General features: G+C 41.2%; 1 protein-coding gene across 1 annotated transcript in view; it reads right to left on the bottom strand.

The window, feature by feature from the left end:
- LOC310854561 (transcription factor 12-like) overlaps nucleotides 1-20034 on the bottom strand; it is a gene marked incomplete at its 3' end in the record, with an annotated part of 39023 nt that overhangs the window by 275 nt on the left and 18714 nt on the right. Inside the window, exon 4 of the mRNA XM_083759239.1 lies at nucleotides 4665-4753. Within this exon, the coding sequence (XP_083615365.1) occupies nucleotides 4665-4753 (89 nt within the window). The remainder of the gene's footprint in view (nucleotides 1-4664; nucleotides 4754-20034) is intronic.

The raw sequence follows: 20034 nt of genomic DNA, 5'->3' as shown, positions 1-20034 counted from the left end.
GCACCAACACAATTATACATTAACATAAAGAAACTGTTACATGGTTAGAGGTGATCAAAATGAATAGGCAGAAGGTGAATGCATATAAGTGCCTAATCTAATCCTACATACGGTACATCAAAACAGGAGTGAGCAAACCAAGATCTTGCAATGATCGATCCGAGCAAGTGTAACACACAGGATTCGAACTCGGGTCTCCTGCGTGAAAGTCCAACATCTTAACCACTAGACCAAAGGGATGTCCCTATGGATCGGTGGGAGATATTCCATATATGCCATCAGGCTGAGGCTCTGAGCTACTCTGCTAGACTAGCTAATATAATAATAATAATAATAATAATAATATCCTCAGCTAAGGGATCCTTGTCCTGAAAAATGTTGGAAACCCTTTATTCATATAAGTTCCAATGTTCAAGTGACGTCAAGTAACTGATCGTCAAGTAACTGATCGTCAAGTAACTGATCGTCAACTCCAATGTGTAATGGTGACAGCCCTAACTGGGTGGGATAGGGGGGGGGGGGGGGTGGCACGGCCCTCCTTATACTGTCAACCTGCCAGCCCTGGGTGTGTGTGTGGGGGGGGGGGCAGCCCTGGGTGTGTGTGTGGGGGGGGCATCCCTGGGTGTAGCCCTAGCTGCAGAGCCGGTGGCCGGCAGCCAAGGTCACCACGACTGGGTCTCAGGGCTGTTCACACATGACCGACACACACACACACACACACACACACACACACACACACACACACACACACACACACACACACACACACACACACACACACACACACACACACACACACACACACACACACACACTATAAAAGCCGTACTATAAATTTCCCTTTTAAAACAACTTCTGGCCTGGGGTCATTTTCACAGGTACTTGAACCCCAGACATGTTCTTTGGTGTTTGTTTCAAAATGTATTATTTGATATTCGTTAGATCAGACACGCCCCCGCTTCCCATCAAAAGTTGGTGTCATGATCACTGCCACAGTTTTTCCCCTTTTCTAGTGCTTTGTACGTTCAAGTCAATATGGGAACCCATCGGCAAAAAAGTAAGAAAAAACAGCACCCTCTGCTGTTTGTTTCCTTTGAATTTGCCTCTGTCTGGGGGCGTGGCCCAAGAAGCCCCTTGAGTCTCTCCAACGTTGAAGCACTCGGCCCCTACTGGTCAGAGGAGGGACTGCAGGCGGTCCGCCGCTGGAGTTTATCACTCACAAACCCTACCTATTCCATGACATATTTAGACTATTTTCAGCAATGGTATTCGGTGGGTAGATCTTGTTGAGCTCGTCATTTTGAAAGTAGCTCTCAAGTTAAAAAAAAAAAGCGTGGGCACCCCTGAGATAGACCGTAGCCTATACGACAAAAAAAAAAAACTGAAGTATTGAATGGGGGACAACCGGAAGTTTACGGAATGCATTGGAATCTATGGGCTCGCGCGAGTACATGAACCATGTGACCGGGCTGTTTTCTGCCCCATCAATGTCGCAACTCTTCTATTAGTTTGAAGTTGAATGGGCTTCTATCAGAACGTCAAACTCCACGTTTAGACTCATTGAAGAAAAAAAACACACACAGGTCTCTGCTTCTGGTGAGCGATATTGTCATTCTAATGAATGAGGGGAGACCTTAATGTTATATTTATAACATCATTTGTTATATTTCATGCATGGACTTACAGCACCCCTTGATGCAACATTACATCACAGACAATATGAACGTAACGGCATATCCAATCTAAAAATGACCGTCCCCTCATGCATTAGATTAGGACTCACCATATCAGTTACCTAAGCAGGGACATGTGTTTTCAATCAGTCTAACATGCTTAAAACTCCTTCTCTGCCAAGGACTACTTAGGACGACCTACATTTATGGTCACAGTATGCCATGGACATACCGATTTTATTTTTTTGTAAAAAATGTAATGCACCGGTTATATTCCATCCAGGTCCCGGTATATATAATTCCACAGTGAACGTTTTTAACTCAAATATTTGCTTCTGGGGGGGGGGGGGGGGGGGGGGTCCTGGAACAACATATTTTCAGATGGGGTCGACGGCCAATTACATAACATTTTTGGGGTCCTTAAAGGGATTGTGACATTAAAAAAAAGGTTTTGGAATTGTTCTTATTTTTTTAGGTTTTCTAAGCTCAATTACACCCAAAAAACCTGAACTTTTAACATTCAATAGAATTCCTGTGGTCTGGGGTTTTCTGGCTCAAACAGGTGCTCTGATTTGCCGGCAGTTTGTGATGTAAGAGCCTGCAAATCCCATATATGTCAATGGGATTTGCCAGCAGATGTCACTGTTTTCACTGTCTTGCCTGTTTTCATTGTAGCTCAAAAGGCTTCCAAACCCCAAAGAAAACTCCAGACCACAGAAAATCCACTGAATGTTCAAAGTTCAGGATTTTGGGGTGTAATTGAGGTCATAAAACCTAAAAGAAAAACGAAAAAGAAAAATAAATTAAAATGAATGTCATAAAACCTTTAACATGAATTATTGGAGAACCACTGTCATAGAAACATAGGTTTTCAGAAAACAAAGACATTTTGTGACAACGTGAATAACTATCACTCATTGATCTAAATCAACCCTTCCAATTCTAACCAAAGCTTACGTTTTTGACGGCCCATCGCGGTCCCGTCAGTTGTCGCGTTAGAAGTAATCAAACCTCCCATTGTTGTCGATCCCCTCTGGGCTGTTTTGGCTACATCTAGCTACTTCTAGCTACTTCCAAGATGGCGCGGAGCAACCTTGAAATAGGTTCTGAAGCTGCAAATAGCTGGGTGCCCGGATTTAATGGTTTCACATACCCCCGGGCTAACAGTTTGCAGAAAAAAGCACAGTAAAGTACAGTTCAATACAAGGTCTGCTAAGAAGATTTAAAACCCAAGAAAGCCTATGGATCGTTTCCATTGGGGTCCTTCATATTCAATTAACATGAGGACTCGACAGGACAGGACAGGACAGGACAGGACAGGACAGGACAGGACAGGACAGGACAGGACAGGACAGGACAGGACAGGACAGGACAGGACAGGAGTTCTCAAACAGGACCCCCAAAATGATATGTATTTGGCCGCAGACCATCATCTGAAATTGATTTGTGCCAGGGACCCCCGGAAGAGAAGATTATGTTTAAAACAAAAATCTAAATTATTCAACATTTTCACACACACATGCATGCGCACACGCACGCACGCGCACACACACACACACACACACACACACACACACGGCACTGCTAAGGTCACATTTTCATATAAAGTTTGACAAATTATAGGCCGCCCGACAAGGTAAATCATACATAGACTAGTCCACATGTAAATAACCTTTGTAACGCTGTGTGTGTTTGCGTGCGTGCGTGCGTGCGTTATGGTGGTGCGAACAGCTGTCTGCTTACTGCTGCTGTGCCGTGCGCTGTCAGAAACACTCATTTATATGCACCCAGAGCAAAGATATCTCAAGCGTCTCCCATCTTATAATTCAAATCAGGGCTGCCGGTGCTACCATAGCCCGTAGACGTCCAACGGGGAAGGGCAACTGGGAAGTAAACAAGGTAATGCAAAGCCTGAGCTGCCTCTGACATTTAGCTGAATTCTGATAGGAAGTGACAGGAGATTGACATTCAATGAAATGCATACAGGGGCATTGTGGCGGAGACACTGTGTAAGGGACAAACACAACACAAAGACAGCAGCGGGAGAGGACGTTATTCACACAAACACACAAACACAACACTGACTCAGGCGATGCCGTTGAGAAACTGCAATTCAAGACAGCAGTGTTGTTGTTTTCGTCGACTACCTCTTTTCACTGATGAAAACTAAAAGGAAACTAAATGAAAACTAAGCTATGATGACTAAAACTATGACTAAAATACTGACAATTTCGTCAACAAATAAAAACTAGACTAAAATGTCAGGAAGGGACTAATGGACAAGAGATCAACTATAAGTCATTTTTATTTCAGTGTAAGAAAACAGCCATTAGGACGGCATCAAGGCCCACCAAAATGCATTTTAGTCGACTAAATCAACTGTAGATTTAGTCGACTAAAATCTTATGATATTTAGTCGACTAAAACTAGACTAACACTAAAACATTCCAGGTGACTAAAATGTGACTGAAACTAAATTAAAACTATTCAAGAGACTATGGGCTCCATTTTCGTCACCGCTAAAAACCCCTTATCCCTAAACGTCTTTGCCTTTTTTGAGTGGTGCAACCACTCCAAGGAACAGCAATGTCCGTGTTCACCTATGTGTTGGTTCACCTAACTATGTGACGTTAATGAGCACCAGTATGACTATGAGTACCAGTAGGGGCGCTGTTTTGCCAGAAACAGAGAGAGAGAGAGAGTGCTGCATTGTTGCCTGCTAATGAGAGAGTGAGAGAGGAGAGAGAGAGGGGAGTTGCACCACTCAGTTCACACGGGTGTGATTTTTTTTACTATTTTGAAAAAGACTTTTGAATAGTTCAACTAGCCAATCTACATTGACACGTTGTGGGCTTGTAGACTGGCCATTTTGACTATTCAAAAATGTTTTGCAAAATAAAAAGAGCCCCGAGACTAAAACTAAATGTGCTGCCAAAGACAACACCGACAAGAAGAAGGTGTGTGTGTGTGTGGGGGGGGGGTATATCTTACCCGAGAGGACTCGTATGACGAGGGACTGGACGACTGGCCCCCTGGGGTGGCCCAGGACGACGCTTGGCTGGGGGGCCTCTCATCTATACCTGTCAAGAGGGAGAGAGAGAGAGAGAGACAAAGAGGAGAGAGAGAGAGAGAGGAGAGAGAGAGGGAGGGAGGGAGGGAGGGGAGGCACAACTTCAGTCATCACTTGCAGAAGTATAGACAGAGCCCGCTCCACCAGCATACACAACATGCAAATGAAGTTAACACCAGAAGGGGACGATTTGACAACCGCCCCTGCTTTTCATTTGGGTGGCTATAAATGCAGGAGGGAGGGAGTATAGTCTCGTCGCCCACTTCACATGGGTTAGACAGCATGCACTCGCTTTTAAATTAATTACTTCTTAGACCAATAAGACCTAGAGGCCAATTCTACAAATGACTTCTAAATTAGTTAGAAAACTTTTTTGTGCCAAGGATCCCCCAATTCATATATATTTGGCAGCGGAGACCCCCCATCTGAAAGTGTTTCATGCCAGGGAGGGACCCCCAGAAACTATTGGAAAAAATATCAAACACTTTCAAGATTTTTTGAAAATCTTAAAAAAAAAAAGCAGACATACTATAGATAGAGCAAATATACAAGCGAGTGTGTACTGTAGATCTGCCATTTTTAATAAATACAGTTGTAAAATCTAAAACGACACAGAAGATGCTTTCCCAAGTGCTAAAAACGTAATGTAATGTACTTCTGATAGTTTGTGTAGAGTTCAAGTTGAGCTTATGTTAAGCCTGTCCCACAATTGATTATCCTCCCTTTCATGTCCGTATTCACTGTACAATCTGAAATATCAAAAAAAAAGTAGTGAAGGTAAGTAAGTGGACAGCCAACTGGAAGCAACCCCAGGAAACTTTTAACACATTTTGGGCGGGAACCCCTTTTGGTGTTTTAAGCATTATGTTATAATTTAGCTATTGAAAAATAGCAGATCTACAAGCTCGGCACCGCGTGGCGCGCTACGAGCTTGTAGATCTACTATATATATTCTTTCACAGCGAACGTTTTTAATTCAAATCTTTGCTTCATGGCCTGGGGGGTCCCTGGAACAACACATTTTCGGCGGCCAATTACATATATTTTTGGGGGTCCTTGACATGAAAATGTTTGAGAACTACTGACATAGAAACATAGGTTTTTCTGAAAACTGTCAGGATTTAGATGGCAGATCGACAACATTACATCGACATACACACACATATATATATATATATATATATATATATATATATATATATATATATATATATATAAAACCCACTGCTGAGCAGTGAAACTCATTTAGAAATTAAACAAAAAACCTCCACGTTCTGAAAGTCAGGGGGAGGGAAAAGCGTGATAAACAAATAAAATCAATAACTCTTTGACAAAATTGCAAAAACTCGAACATCTGGTATGTGATGACAAATATAATATCTGACCTTCAAAATCAGATTTATATGCGACATAGATATGAGGCCTGGATTGTTCTCGCTGCTTGAGACGATATGATTCCGTTGGTAGTAACAGCATCCCCACTTCACAAGTCAACATGAGAAAAACATCATTCACGGCCCCGCTTATAGCCATCAACATTTTACAACATATTGATTCTTCCAAGTATAATTTAATTGCTGTCTCTCGGTAAAAATGCAATATGATTTGCTCAATTTCAACCTTTGAATGAAAAGTAGATCGGATTTCAGCAATGGTGGGTAACAAAAAAAAAGAACATGCACGACGTAACTTTTTCATATCAAGGACCCCCAAATTGATATGTATTTGGCCCAAGGACCTACTTTTGAAAATAGGTTATTGTGCCACGGACCTCCACAAAATAAGATTTGTAAAGAATCTAAACAAAGGTATATGACTTTGTTTGTCTTTTCAATAGCTAGTGTGCATTGCATTGTGACAAGGTCACAAATACACAATGCAATGTGTTGTTTCAAATAGGCAAAATATAAAATAGGGCAGTTAATTGCTAAAGCAACTAACTCCACCACCTCTCCCCCTCTCATGGAAGTCATTGACAATATATAAACTCACAACACCAACTTTGATGAGGCAGTATTGCTTTGTTTTGAAAATATAAGGTTTTCTTAATTTCCTGAAAAACGTATACATTTTCATTTTCTGAAAAATGAACAATTTGGAGTTAAGAGGTTTCTTCAGCAGAGATATATGATTATGGGGTGTTACAGTACAATACAGTACAGTACAGGGACCCACAGGAAAGCACCCAGGGTGCCAGCCCGGTTCCGGCAAGCCGCCCCGCGTCCGAAACTGTAGAGAAATGACAGAGTTACCGTGTGGGGGTCCCTCTACTGTACCCTCTACTGTACTGTACTGTCACTGTACTGTACTGGCACACCCGAAAGCATCATATATACAGTTAATATGTGCGTGTGTGTTTGTGTGCACGTTAGGTTGCGCACAGGTGGTGAAAAACAACCATGTTGTTTTCGTGCTCATACCCAGACACCCAGCCACCCAGCTACCCAGCTACCCACACACATAGCTTCGTAAGGGAGTGGTTGCACCACTCAAAAAAAAATCAGAAAAAGCACTAAGATTATATCAGGGTTCTCCATTTTCAATTCATCAGGGAACGATGACAGCTCAGTCATAATATATTCTGGTTTAGAGGGTTGGGGCTGTAGTGTAAATCAATTAATATTCAGATCGACAGGAAAATCAACATAACACTTATAATGAATTATCATAATATGGTTGGTTACCATGGTTGATTGACTCTGGCGACGACATTAGAGCTATAGACCAGAGCTAGGAATTATCTAATTCTGAGTACTATGAAGTCTATGAAGATGCTTGGTATATTGAGAAAAATCTGCCCTTGTGTTCTTCCTTCATGTCATTTAACACTATTATAGCTTAATTTTCCCTCATATTAATTACTGTAATATTGTCTGGGCTGCTACATATTCAACACATCTCACTAAATTACTGATCATTCAAAAAAGGTTTCTGAGAATGATTTCACATTCAAATCGGTATGAGCCGTCTGCCCCGCTCTTTATTAAATATTCACTATTACCCATTGACAAAGTAAACGTTTTTCAGACCTGTTTATTTATGTTTAAATTAAAAAAATGCATGCAAGACATTCTGTCTTCTTTTCACAATTTCTTCCGTGTTACTTCTGACAATGGCTACGTTTACATGAAGGGTGATCATTCCGAATAAATACTTCCGAATAAAATACATCCGATGTAATGTTTTTTGCCGCGAGTTTACATGGGAAATGGTCATTCCGAACGAATGTTTACATGGACGTTGCCGTCGGTGTGATATAAGCCATGACACATGTTATTTCACGTGAAACTACACCATCTGTTGGACACATAAAATATAGGCAGTTCATTCAGAACACCAGTAGACCATATACTTTGAAATCCCATCATTTCATCTCTCGCTTGCTGTAAGCACTGGACCAGAGAGAGAGAGAGAGAGAGAGAGAGAGAGAGAGAGAGAGAGAACGCACACACACACACACACACACACACACACACACACACACACACACACACACACACACACACACACACACACACACAGTCACACACACACACACACACACACACACACACACACAGTCACACTAAAGCAGTAAAACATCGCATTTATCAACTTTTCGCTGCGCGCCTCACAAGGCTATTGGATTTATTTGTGCTTCGTCTTTGCACAATGCACGTATAGGCATACATTGTGTAAGTAAGAGCTGATCTACAGGCTGACAATGTGCCCCACATAATAGCGTATTCTTGGGACTGCGTGTGTGTGTGTGTGCATGTGTGTGTGTGTGTGTGTGTGTGTGTGTGTGTGTGTGTGTGTGTGTGCGTGTGCGTGCGCGGGCTGACGGCATTGTGTCCTCTCTCCACTGTCTTTCTGTGAGTCCCCGATGCACTATATAATTTGAAAATGATCAGTGATCATGATCAACTCGGGACGGTTGGATCTTTGAACACTCACAGGGGGATCATCAATCATCACTGCATGCTGCAGCCTGCTCCACGTTTTTTGGGGGGGATTTCGGAGCTGCAAAATGCAAGAAATAACGCACTCTATGTGCAAACTCCTCGGTGCGCCTTGGATATGAGCGCCTTGGAGTTGGAGCGCAATGGAAATGAGCATGCTCAGAAAGACCAGAATGAACTTACATCCGAAGCAGCGTATACATGAGTCCAATTTTCTTTCAATCGCAATGAACATCGGAGTAATCCGGCCAGTGACATCGGAATGGTTTTTAGATCGCATCGAGCGTTTTCATTCGGATGTAAGTTTTTGTAGGTGTTTACATAACAACGTTTAATAGGATTGAACTTCTATTCGGAATGAAAAGGGGATTTAACTGCTCATGTAAACGTAGCCATTCACTCCTACCCCACAAGGCAAAGAGATCATTTTGAATTACCCTATTGTCGCACTTCAAAACATCAATCTTTCATCAAATTTAGAGGCCCTCATCTATGGAACTCCCTAGATGCTTCACTTAAATCCTCAGTATCCTTGCCAATATTCAAAAAACATCTAAAGAAATGTCTTATTTCTTCCTCTCTGTAGATTACATGTTTTACCTTGATGCGTTATATTTTCTTTTGTGTGTTTGTTGTTGTATTGTTTATTTCTGTTTTTTGTGCAGTCTGTGTTTTTATTTCTTTACTGCACAGCTGCCCCCCTTTGCCAACTTGTAGACTTATGTACTGTTCTTTATGAACTTTTAATCTTTTAAACCAATGACCTCTTCCTACAGGAAAGGATTCAAAATAAGCCTTCTGGCTTCTTCCCTTCCTTGCATTGTATTTTTGTTCTTTGATATGTTATTGTCTATTTTTTGTACTACATGCTAAATAAATAAACCTAAACCTATAATCAATCAACCCATCCATACAAACACACGTCTGGCTATAGGCTCTAGGCTATAATAGCTGCGGCTGTGTAGTTAAGAAATATAAAGCAGGGGAGGCACTATCAAATCTCGTTTGGTTCTTCGTCCCCCCCCTTTGTTAACCCATGCAGCTCCGTACGACCGAAGTCACAGAAAATATCTCCATTCGCGACTCTATACACTGCATAAAAGAAAACAGTATGCACACAAAACAGAGCATGTCATTTCACTTTCACTTCTTCCTCTTCCACAATGATCGATTCCCTTAATTTATTTATTTAATTTCTTTATTTGACAGGGACAAAGCTCATTAATCAACATGTCAGTTTTCACCTCAATGTAAATGTGCCAGAGTTAGCCAAAGCTAAATTTAATCTGTAGTCCCTGAGCAGGCTCTTAAAAAAATGAATGATAAAATAGTGTATATAGTGTGCCAGCACACGACACCATGCTTTGATGCCATGTGTGCAAGCACCCAACACTATATCCATACAAAAACACAATACAACTACAACTACAAAGTGAAGTAAAAAATGACACCGGTGAAAAATAGTGCTGATAGTTACTCATGATTACAGATTTGAATAGTTTTTAGCCACCTTTTCAGGTTGAATTTGAAGGTCAGATAGCTGGAAGTCTCTCTTACTTCTGTGGGGAGACTGTTCCAGTGATGGGAGGCTCTAACAGAGCCAATAAGTCTGATTAGTTAGTCCCCTCTGGTAGTTGCCTTTGTTGCTCTGTCACCACTGTCCCTTCGATCTATTAAATAAATACTTATTGAAATGTCTATGAGGAAAATGAACGGGGAATCATCTCCTGGGCCCTGGTAGGGGGCGGGACTGCGACGCTCTATAGACGCTCTATAGAGGCTGTATAGTTGCTTTGGCTAATATTTCCACAACTTTGTCACAATTAAACTGAGACAAAGTAGATGCCGGCGTGGTACGCTGCCTTTAACCTTTAAAAAAAAGTATTTGTATTTACAAAGAAATATGTTTATTATTTATATGTCATATGTAATTTAGCAGGGACCTCCGGATAACCCACTCGAGGGCACCGGGCGGACGGCCCACTTTGAGAACCAGCCATGGGATTAGGTTTTTTTTTTTATGCTGAAAGGTTTGGCTCAGTGCCTCAGGTGTCTCCTCCCCGCTGCACCTAACCGCATGGTTAAGCACACAGCAATACCAGCAAGGACATTTGCATGGAACAAACGACTCGAAAAGTGCAGAACCAGATTTTCCACAGCAGAGAGAGGAGAGGAGAGGAGAGGAGAGGAGAGGAGAGGAGAGGAGAGGAGAGGAGAGGAGAGGAGAGGAGAGGAGAGGAGAGGAGAGGAGAGGAGAGGAGCAAGCGGAGTGACTGACAGACAGACGGACGGACAGACGGACGAACAGAACAGAACAGAACAGAACAGAACAGAACAGAACAGAACAGAACAGAACAATATGAGGGCAGTTCATTCTGCTCCAGTTCAAGGAACCGTTCTTTTGGCAGAGCTCAGAACACCTTCAAGGTCATTTAAAAAAAATCCACAGAGCACTTTTTTTTTTAAGAGACTGAAGACCCTGAAGATTTATCTACTTCTACTAGGGCAGTGGTTTTCAAAGTGTGGGCTATGCCGTAACAGTTTTTTTCATAAATTAACACAAAAAACGCCATTGGCGTTGATCTACTTCTACGACAATTAATAAATGTCACGCCAATGCCGTAGATGTGCGGCAATTGATATTTTATAGTACTTTTGATTGATCAAGTCGCAATGCTACTCACGTTAGCTTTGGGTTGCTAGCTGGTGTTGTCAATAGCACTGGATCGCACGCCATCTTGATCGTCGTGCCCATAAACACCCATTCTATCTGTTTCTTTCAATCGCCTGTATCTCCTATTCCTTGTCGTCCCAGACGGCATTTCTGGTCAAAACAAGGTTTATGTGGTCCGGAGGTGCACGCACATCCCGGGCTAATTCAACGGGTGCTCGAACATAAAAGAACAGACTGCAAAAGAAAGAATAATGATTTTACAATATAAATTGGGGGCCCCAGGGATAGAAATGCCATTAAATGTGGGGTCCGTAGACTAATTCATGTCAAACTGGTGGTTCTTGAAATTAAAAGGGGTTGAGAATCACTGTAGTCTGGCAGCCGAGGTGGACGGGTGGGAAATTTGGTATATAGTATTTTGTATTGGCCTCAACTATTGTCTATATACATTCATGAATCCACTTGCTGACAGGCTGAAAGTATTGGGCATTTTTTATAGGGGTTTATTGTGACCCTACCATTAACATCCTATGGCAGCATTTTGCTTTAAGTAGCATGTGACATGTAAAACTATAGGGAGTTTTTGTGATTCTGAATCCATTCCAAGCATTAGTTTTGCATAAAATACACTCCTTGGGCTAAAAACGGCCATAGACATCATGACAAATGTGATGGGGTCAGCACATTTTGGGCACATTTGGGCAAGTGGCTATGGCTGCTTTTAGCCCAAGGAGTGTATTTTGTGCAAAACTAATGCTTGGAATGAATTCAGAATAATGTTTGACGTGTCACATGCTACTTAAAGCAAAAGGAAAGTTTGACATTTTTGCCTGCCATAGGATGTTAATGGTAGGGTCACAAGAAACCCCTATAAATACTTTCAGTGGATTCATGAATGTATATAGACAATAAAAAAGACTATATACCAAATGTCCCACCCGTCCACCTTGGCTGCCAGAATATCAAAGTTTTAATACAAAACCAAACGATCGTAAAAACCGAATTAACCCATTTAGAACAGTTTCCTGAAAAACCTATGCTTCTACAGTATGTCAGTGGTGCTGGTGCTCAACCTTTTTCATGTCAAGGACGCCCAGAATTATCTGTATTTGGCTGCAGACCCCCACCTGAAGATATGTTGTTCCAGGGACACCCCCAGAAGCAAAAATATATATGTGAAATAATATATATTCAAAGATTTGTGCCACATTTTCAAAAATTTCAAATAGCAGATATACAAGCTCATAGCGTGGGTGCCGCGCTACGAGCTTGTAGATCTGCTATTTTTCAATAGATAAAGTATAACATAATGCTTAAAAACACCAAAAGGGGTTCCCGTCCTGAATGGGTTAACCAATTCAGTCAAAATACACAGTTAGTAATAGTATTTTCCTCTACACAAAATCTCTTTGACGGAAATAGTCGATCTGCAAGCTCACTCACCAAAGTTCTGTGGTGTGTTGAGAGCTTGTAGATCGGCTATTTTAGAATCTGGATCAAGTGATCAAAAGCATGGCACTGTAATCGAAACCGCTTGCTCAGCTAGTTGTTAATAATAAATTAATTAAAGTTCTATTGTCGGTAAGGCTTAAAAACAAATCGCTATTTTTCTCCTTTTTTGCATTTTCATGTACGTATAAAATGCCAAACAGGAGCGCTGCCAAAGCTGTCTTTTGTTCATGCGCAAATTCCTGTCACCGTCTGTCTGTCTGTCTCACACCAGAGCCGTTGAACGGAAATGCATGGAATGCTTTTTTTCCCCTTTGCGCAAAAGGAATATGGCTGCACTGCTGCACTTCACTATAACCGTGCAGTCTAGTGTAGAGAGGCTATTGCCAGGACATTACGGAACCGGTTAACACCATAGTGCATACGAGGACGAGTTAAACGTCAAGTAGAGTCCATTAAATCCCTGACCTCCTGGTGAAGGGAATAAATAGCTGATCTACAAGCTTGTTGTGCTTGTAGCTATCTGCTATTTTCGCATTTTTTGTCTAAAAGTGCCCTCTTACGGGATGTCAGCCCCTGCCTCTCTAACACCACCACATTGACATTCAGACTCCCCCATCTGAAAATGTTTTTTTTTGTGCAAGGGACCTCCGGAAGAGAACATTTGCGTTAAACATGTTTTAAAATCTATTCAAAGATATTCACAAGTTTTCCAAAATAGCAGATCTACAAGCTCATAGTGCGGCACAAAGTGACCCGCTATGGCTTGTGCATCTGCTATTTTTGGAAAGAATCTTATGTTTATATAACAAAAACTTTCTCTTCTGGGGGTCCCTGCCAAATATGGTACATATCATTTTGAGGGTCCCGAGGCCTTAAAGGACCATTTCAACACTTTATAACTTATCTCACTTTTTTTTAAACAATATGTTTTTAAAAACATATTTAGATTTGTATTATTGTGAGAACGATGGCTTCCATTATCACTGGTGGACGGGTTTCTGAACTGCCCACAGCCCTTCCATGAGACACAGACCGAGTAGGAAAAAAAACTGTGATATTTGATCATGAACATTAGTGAGGACCAATTATATGAAGAGAGGTTGTAAAGTGGTTAACCCATTTTGGGCGGGAACGAACCCCTTTTGGTGTTTTAAACATCGTTATAATTTAGCTATTGAAAAATAGCAGATCTACAAGCTCATAGCGCGCCACCAAGTGAAACATCGTGAAAATATTTATTTCAGAAAATTGGAGGATTTAGAAGATTTTATTTTTATTTTGAGGTCAGGCCTAAATGGGTTAAGTGGTCCTTTCAAGGGCAACTTCACCCCTTTTTCAACCAGATCTTATTTTAATGATGTTTGGGAGACAAGAAACACTTTCCTGGAGGTTTTGTATGTGTGTAATATCTGTTTAGATATTTTAGTATTTCAAAGTGCATAGTGATGTCATGGACACTGGTCTCACTTCCTTCCTGGACTACATAATACAGTAAGGGTACTGCCACACTATCAAAAGAGCTGCGGACAGCCGAAAAAACGGGTTTTTAGACAGCTGGTGGATGGAAAAAAAGCTCCACTTCCGCGGACGACTTGCGCGACGGCCAGCTTCCCGGAAGCGCTCTCCTCCGCGCAAGTCGTCCGCGGAAGTGGAGCTTTTTTTCCATCCACCAGCTGTCTAAAAACTCGGAAAAGAAGCTGCGGACAACTTCTTCTGTCCGCAGCGCAAAACCGGTTTCCGCTTAGGTCTGGAAACGGGGTAAGACAGCCCTCTCCACAAGGTGGGGTGAGTGCAGCAAAGCATTGTGGTCATTGTAGTAATCCAGCAGTGAGACTGCAGTGTCCATGACATCACAGACACTTTGAAATAGTAAAATATTTAAAAGAAAACACATATTACCCATGAAACACCCCAGGAAAGTGTTTATAGTCTCCTGAACATCACTAAAATAAGATCTGGTTGCAAAAGGGGTGAAGTGGCCCTTTTATGGGTAAAAAAAAAACCCATATATAAGCCGATTACATACAAGCTGGTGTTTTGACAATGAGCCACAGTTGCACACAAATTGAGCTCAGTATCATCGACCATGTTGTACACCGTTCTAATCTCTTGCACTGGCCTGTGTAATGCTACACTTTCATATCGACCATCTTGTTGCTACAGCTGCACATACACACAGTATTATGACTGCACAATTCATTGTGTGATTATCACATGCGATCACTGCGTTCATGCTCACAATTGATTAAGAAATGGATTGGGTGTTTGATATTAACGCTTTGTGTGTATACCGGTCTGCTCTGGTGCTTCATCCAGTCAACTGCTCACTATTCACAGGGTTAACCCATTCTGGACGGGTTTTAAGCATTATGTTATACTTTAGCTATTGAAAAATAGCAGATCTACAAGCTCGTAGTGTGGCACCGAGTGCCATGCTACGAATCCTGACAGTTTTCTGATGTCAGTCGTTCTCAAACATTTTCATGTCAAGGAGCCCCAAAATTATCTGAATTCTGAAAATATGTCGTTCCAGGGACCCCCCAGAAGCAAATATTTGAGTTAAAAACAGTCACTCTGAAAGAATATATATTCTAAGATTTGCACCACATTTTCACAATTTTTCAAAAATAGCAGACCTACAAGCTTATAGCGTGGCACTCAGTGCCGCGCTATGACCATGTAGATCTGCTATTTTTCAATAGCTAAAGTATACATAACGCTATAACCACCAAAAGGGGTTCCCATGCAATATGTTGTGTATGGTCCACCGGAGAGGGATTATAGGCATGTGTACATTCAACCTCCTCAACCAACATCTCTTCAAAACTATCCACTATCGTGCATCCTCCACTGCTGGTAGAATCATTCCAGGGGCACTTTTTCCAGGCCAGGCCAGATCAGGTTGTGGCCTCCTGGTGGCGCTATAACAGGCCAATGTGAAAAGGGTGGGATATATTCCTCAACCAGTGTGTGAAAGATTTCACGTAAATTGCACGTTCATGATTTGACGCTTTTTGTTCAAAACGGGCCAATCCTGCAAACTTTGAAAGTCAATGTTAGCCAATTAGGACGGAATATGAAATATATCATAAATGAATACTGAAACCAGATATAATCATTAAGGAAAGTTTATGCATGTACTATATGTACTATATGTAAACTCTTCATTTCCATATTCCAGCCATTCAGTTGCAAAAAATAAATAAAATTAAAATAATTTGCGGACCCCCCAAAATAATTTGGCGACCCCCCCAGGGCTCCAGACTAACTTTTTTCACCACCGTCCCGGAACTGTCCCAAAATACAATTTGAACCGTCCCGAAGTAAATGTATACCGTCCCGGGGAAAAAAAGTACAAAAAAAGCACCACTCAAATTGTGAAATGAATAACTGTATTCCTATTGTAATAGAAATACAATTAAGCCAAACAAATAATGTACTGCATGTATTGAATACATGCAGTACATTATTTGTTTGGGGTCATGTTTCTTTTCAGTCAAAATGCTCCCAGATGAAAAATAGGGCTTGGTTAAAAATGTTAATCGAATTAATCAGAGGCTTTGTAATTAATTAATCTAAATTAATCACATTTTAATCACATATCAATATTCGACCTGAGAACAGTGATATTTATTTTCAAATGAATTTTGTTATTTTGGTGTAGCTTATAAAACGTTGGTGTAGGCTACTTGATCAAGACCAACAGACTACCAATGCAGGTAGTCTATGAATTCTCAAATGTCTATTACATGATGGGTGGCATGAGAAAACAAATAAAAACAACTTTATTAGGGGGAATACTAAGACGAAGGAATCAATAAATCAACAATAAAAACTGTGGAATGAGAGCGTTTTGGGGTGTGCATTCCAGTGTTGGGGCAGCATTTCCAGAACAATCTGAGCATTAGAAAACATCTGTTGCTTCAGAGGATATATACCAACATATTATTTAATGTCGATGCCAGCTAGCAAGCCTAGCATGGAAGCTAACGTTAAACGTTGGTGTAGTGTAGCTCCATGTCCCTATGGAACCTTTCTGTAGCACACAACCATGGTTTAATCCATGCTTCCAACCGATCTAAATCTAAATCTTTAAATCTAAATGTCCCATCCACGGGGCAAAAGCAATATAATTCCTAGGTGAATGATGGTGTGTGCGTTCGTTGTTGTCAACTCTCTGACTGACGGCGCTGGCAGCGCTGCTGGTCTCATGCTGCTCATCGCTGCACACGAAATGCGCATTTTCAGTGTAAAAACTCCTCTCGTCCCGAAACCGTCCCGAATGAGATAAATTTAAGTCCCAAATAGATATTTTACCGTCCCCGGGACGTCGGGACGCCGTTAATCTCGAGCCCTGGACCCCCCTAGGGGTCGCGACCCACGGGTTGAGAACGCCTGCTCTAGGGAGTGTGTGTGCAAAGTTTGGCATCGACCGGGTTAACGGTGTCAGAGATTAACTGGTAACAGACGGACGGACGGACACACGGACGCAAAACATACTCTCCCCATGCCTTCGGCCTGGTGGAGACAATAATCACAGCCATTCTGATCGATTACCGGTTAGAAAACCTTGCAGGTGCAAGAACTATACCTGCGACTGCCTTGAAGTTAGGCCTGACAACTCGAAATTTTAAAAATCTCTTCCAAATGCTGACAGTTTTCTGAGAAAACCCATGTTTCTATGTCAGTCGTTCTCAAACATTTTCATGTCAAGGACCCCCAGAATTGTATGTATTAGGCCGTTGGCCCCCAATTTACAATTTACAATTTAGGCATTTAGCAGACGCTCTTAATCCAGAGCGACTTACATTTAAGCAAGAACAAAAGCATGGGAATACATCACATAAAAGCATTTATCATGAAACATGCGTAAGCTAAGAAAGTAACAGTGGAATATCTATATAATGAAACTATACATACACTATACATATAAACTATACATATTTACTACTATGCTATACATATGTACTATGGCGTGCTATGACTATATACAATACAATTATAGTGCTGTCTACATAACATGCTATAAGTCTGTGTCAAATGCTATCTAAGCCAACAGAAATGCTATCTAAGGGGTTAGGGTAAGTGCTATGGGCCATGATGGAGTCTGAAAAGGTGCATTCCCCCATGTGAAAACATGTTGTTCCAGCTTTCGCTCTGAAAGAATATTCAAAGACTTGCGCCACATTTGCACGACTTTTCAAAAATAGCAGATCTACAGTACTAGCTCGTAGCGCAGCACTCGGTGCCGTGCCACGAGCTTGTAGATCTGCTATTTTTCAATAGCTAAAGAATAACACAATGCTTAAAACACCAAAAGGGGTTCCTGGGAAAACAAGCAAAAGATTCTGATATGTATTAGCTTTGGTCATGTTCAGATTGAAACACTGTTATTATGGGGGCCCTGAGCACAAGAGAAACACTTTTTGTATCACCTAAATAGCCTATATACCATTCAAATCAAGTGGATTTGAATGTAATGGGTGTGGCGCAATAATGCACAATACGGTACGTTTATTAATGAATACCTTATTCCAAACATCAGTGGAAAAAGAAGGAAAATTTGTGCAAAGACAACACGTGGATTAAAAGGTTTAATTCTGTTCTACAGCTGGTTTGCATGTTCTCCTTTTCAAAACCGTATGTGAAACTATGTTAATTTGCATGCGACAGTCTAAAAGGAGGATTTGACCTAAATATAGTTTCAGCTTTGGACAGGTACTACCGTGTGCGTGCGCTCTATTGACTGATGTCTTTGAGTGTCTTCTGTGTTCTCAAAGCTTGTAAATCATTACACAATGTAGCCTCTTTCAACCTTCGCTCATGTGTTTTCAAGAAATCAAAGAGATCTTTGTGTTCATTGGTTAAAAGGTAGTTTGACGGCACTTGGCCTTTGAAGATTATATATACACCTTAGGCAACATGAATCTGATTATACACCTTAGGCAACATGAATCTTTATATTATATCTTTAGATTATATACCTTAGGCAACATGAATCTTTATAGATTATACACCTTAGGCAACATTAATCTTTAGATTATATCTTTAGATTATACACCTTAGGCAACATGAATCTTTCCAGAACAGAAGATTATACACCTTAGGCAACATGAATCTTTCCAGAACAGAAGATTATACACCTTAGGCAACATGTAGCTCTGGTCCATAGCTCTAATGCGTTTCATTTAGAGCTATGTTACTCTCAACTTCCGCCGCTCGCATGAATGCAGACCAGCCTCTACTCTTTGGCGTAAATAAAAATAACGTTTTTGCTACTCACCAAAACAAAGGCGAGTTGTGTCATTAGAAAGCCTACTTTCCTTAGTGGACGCACTCTGAGCCCCCCACCACACGTATAAACTGTACTTTTTGGCCAAAAAGGGATTTTGTTTCCACTGGAAAAAAAATATTTTTAGTTACTCCGCTGCGCCCTCTACTGATATTGCCCAGAGAACTGCCTCATAGAGAATATTTTTTCCTCCAGTGAAAAGAAATCCCTTTCTGGCCAAAAAGTACCGTTTATACGTGTGGTGGGGGGCTCAGAGTGCGTCCACTAAGGAAAGTAGGCTTTCTAATGACACAACCCGCCTTTGTTTTGGTGAGTAGCAAAAACGTTCTTTTTATTTACGCCAAAGAGGAGAGGATGGTCTGATTTCGATTTGAGATTTAAAACAGAAAGTCCCATAGCCTTACTGCGCAGGGCAGAATCGTAGAAGCAGTAGAAGGCTATGGACCAGAGCTAGGCAACATGAATCTTTCCAGAACAGATTATACACCTTAGGCAACATGAATCTTTCCAGAACAGATGCATATTCAAGCGGCCTATAAAAACAAAGCCAGGATTTTCTTCAAATAACCATCTGAAAAGCAAACTGTTTTCCTTTTGATTTTAACAAACAGTACATTACATGAGGAATTAAGTACAGCCCTGAAGCTATACTGTATACAAGTCAAAGTACAGTACACACAGCATCTAGGACAGGCAGTGAGTGCATGGCTACAATAGTTTATAATCACAGACATTGATAGAAATTGTACTTTTGATACTTCCGCATTGTGGTATTTCAACTTTTACTTGGGTGGAAAAATGCCTAAGTGAGCTGTAGTGTCAGTACAGTACAGTACAGTACAGTACAGTACAGTACAGTACAGTACAGTACAGTACAGTACAGTACAGTACAGTACAGTACAGTACAGTACAGTACAATACTGCACTGACAG

The sequence above is a fragment of the Protomyctophum parallelum genome (assembly GCF_964188405.1).
Source record: "Protomyctophum parallelum genome assembly, chromosome: 2".
In the NCBI taxonomy this organism is placed as follows: domain Eukaryota; kingdom Metazoa; phylum Chordata; class Actinopteri; order Myctophiformes; family Myctophidae; genus Protomyctophum; species Protomyctophum parallelum.
The sequence above is the reverse complement of the archived record's forward strand: the minus strand, read 5'-3'. Positions and strand labels throughout refer to the sequence as shown.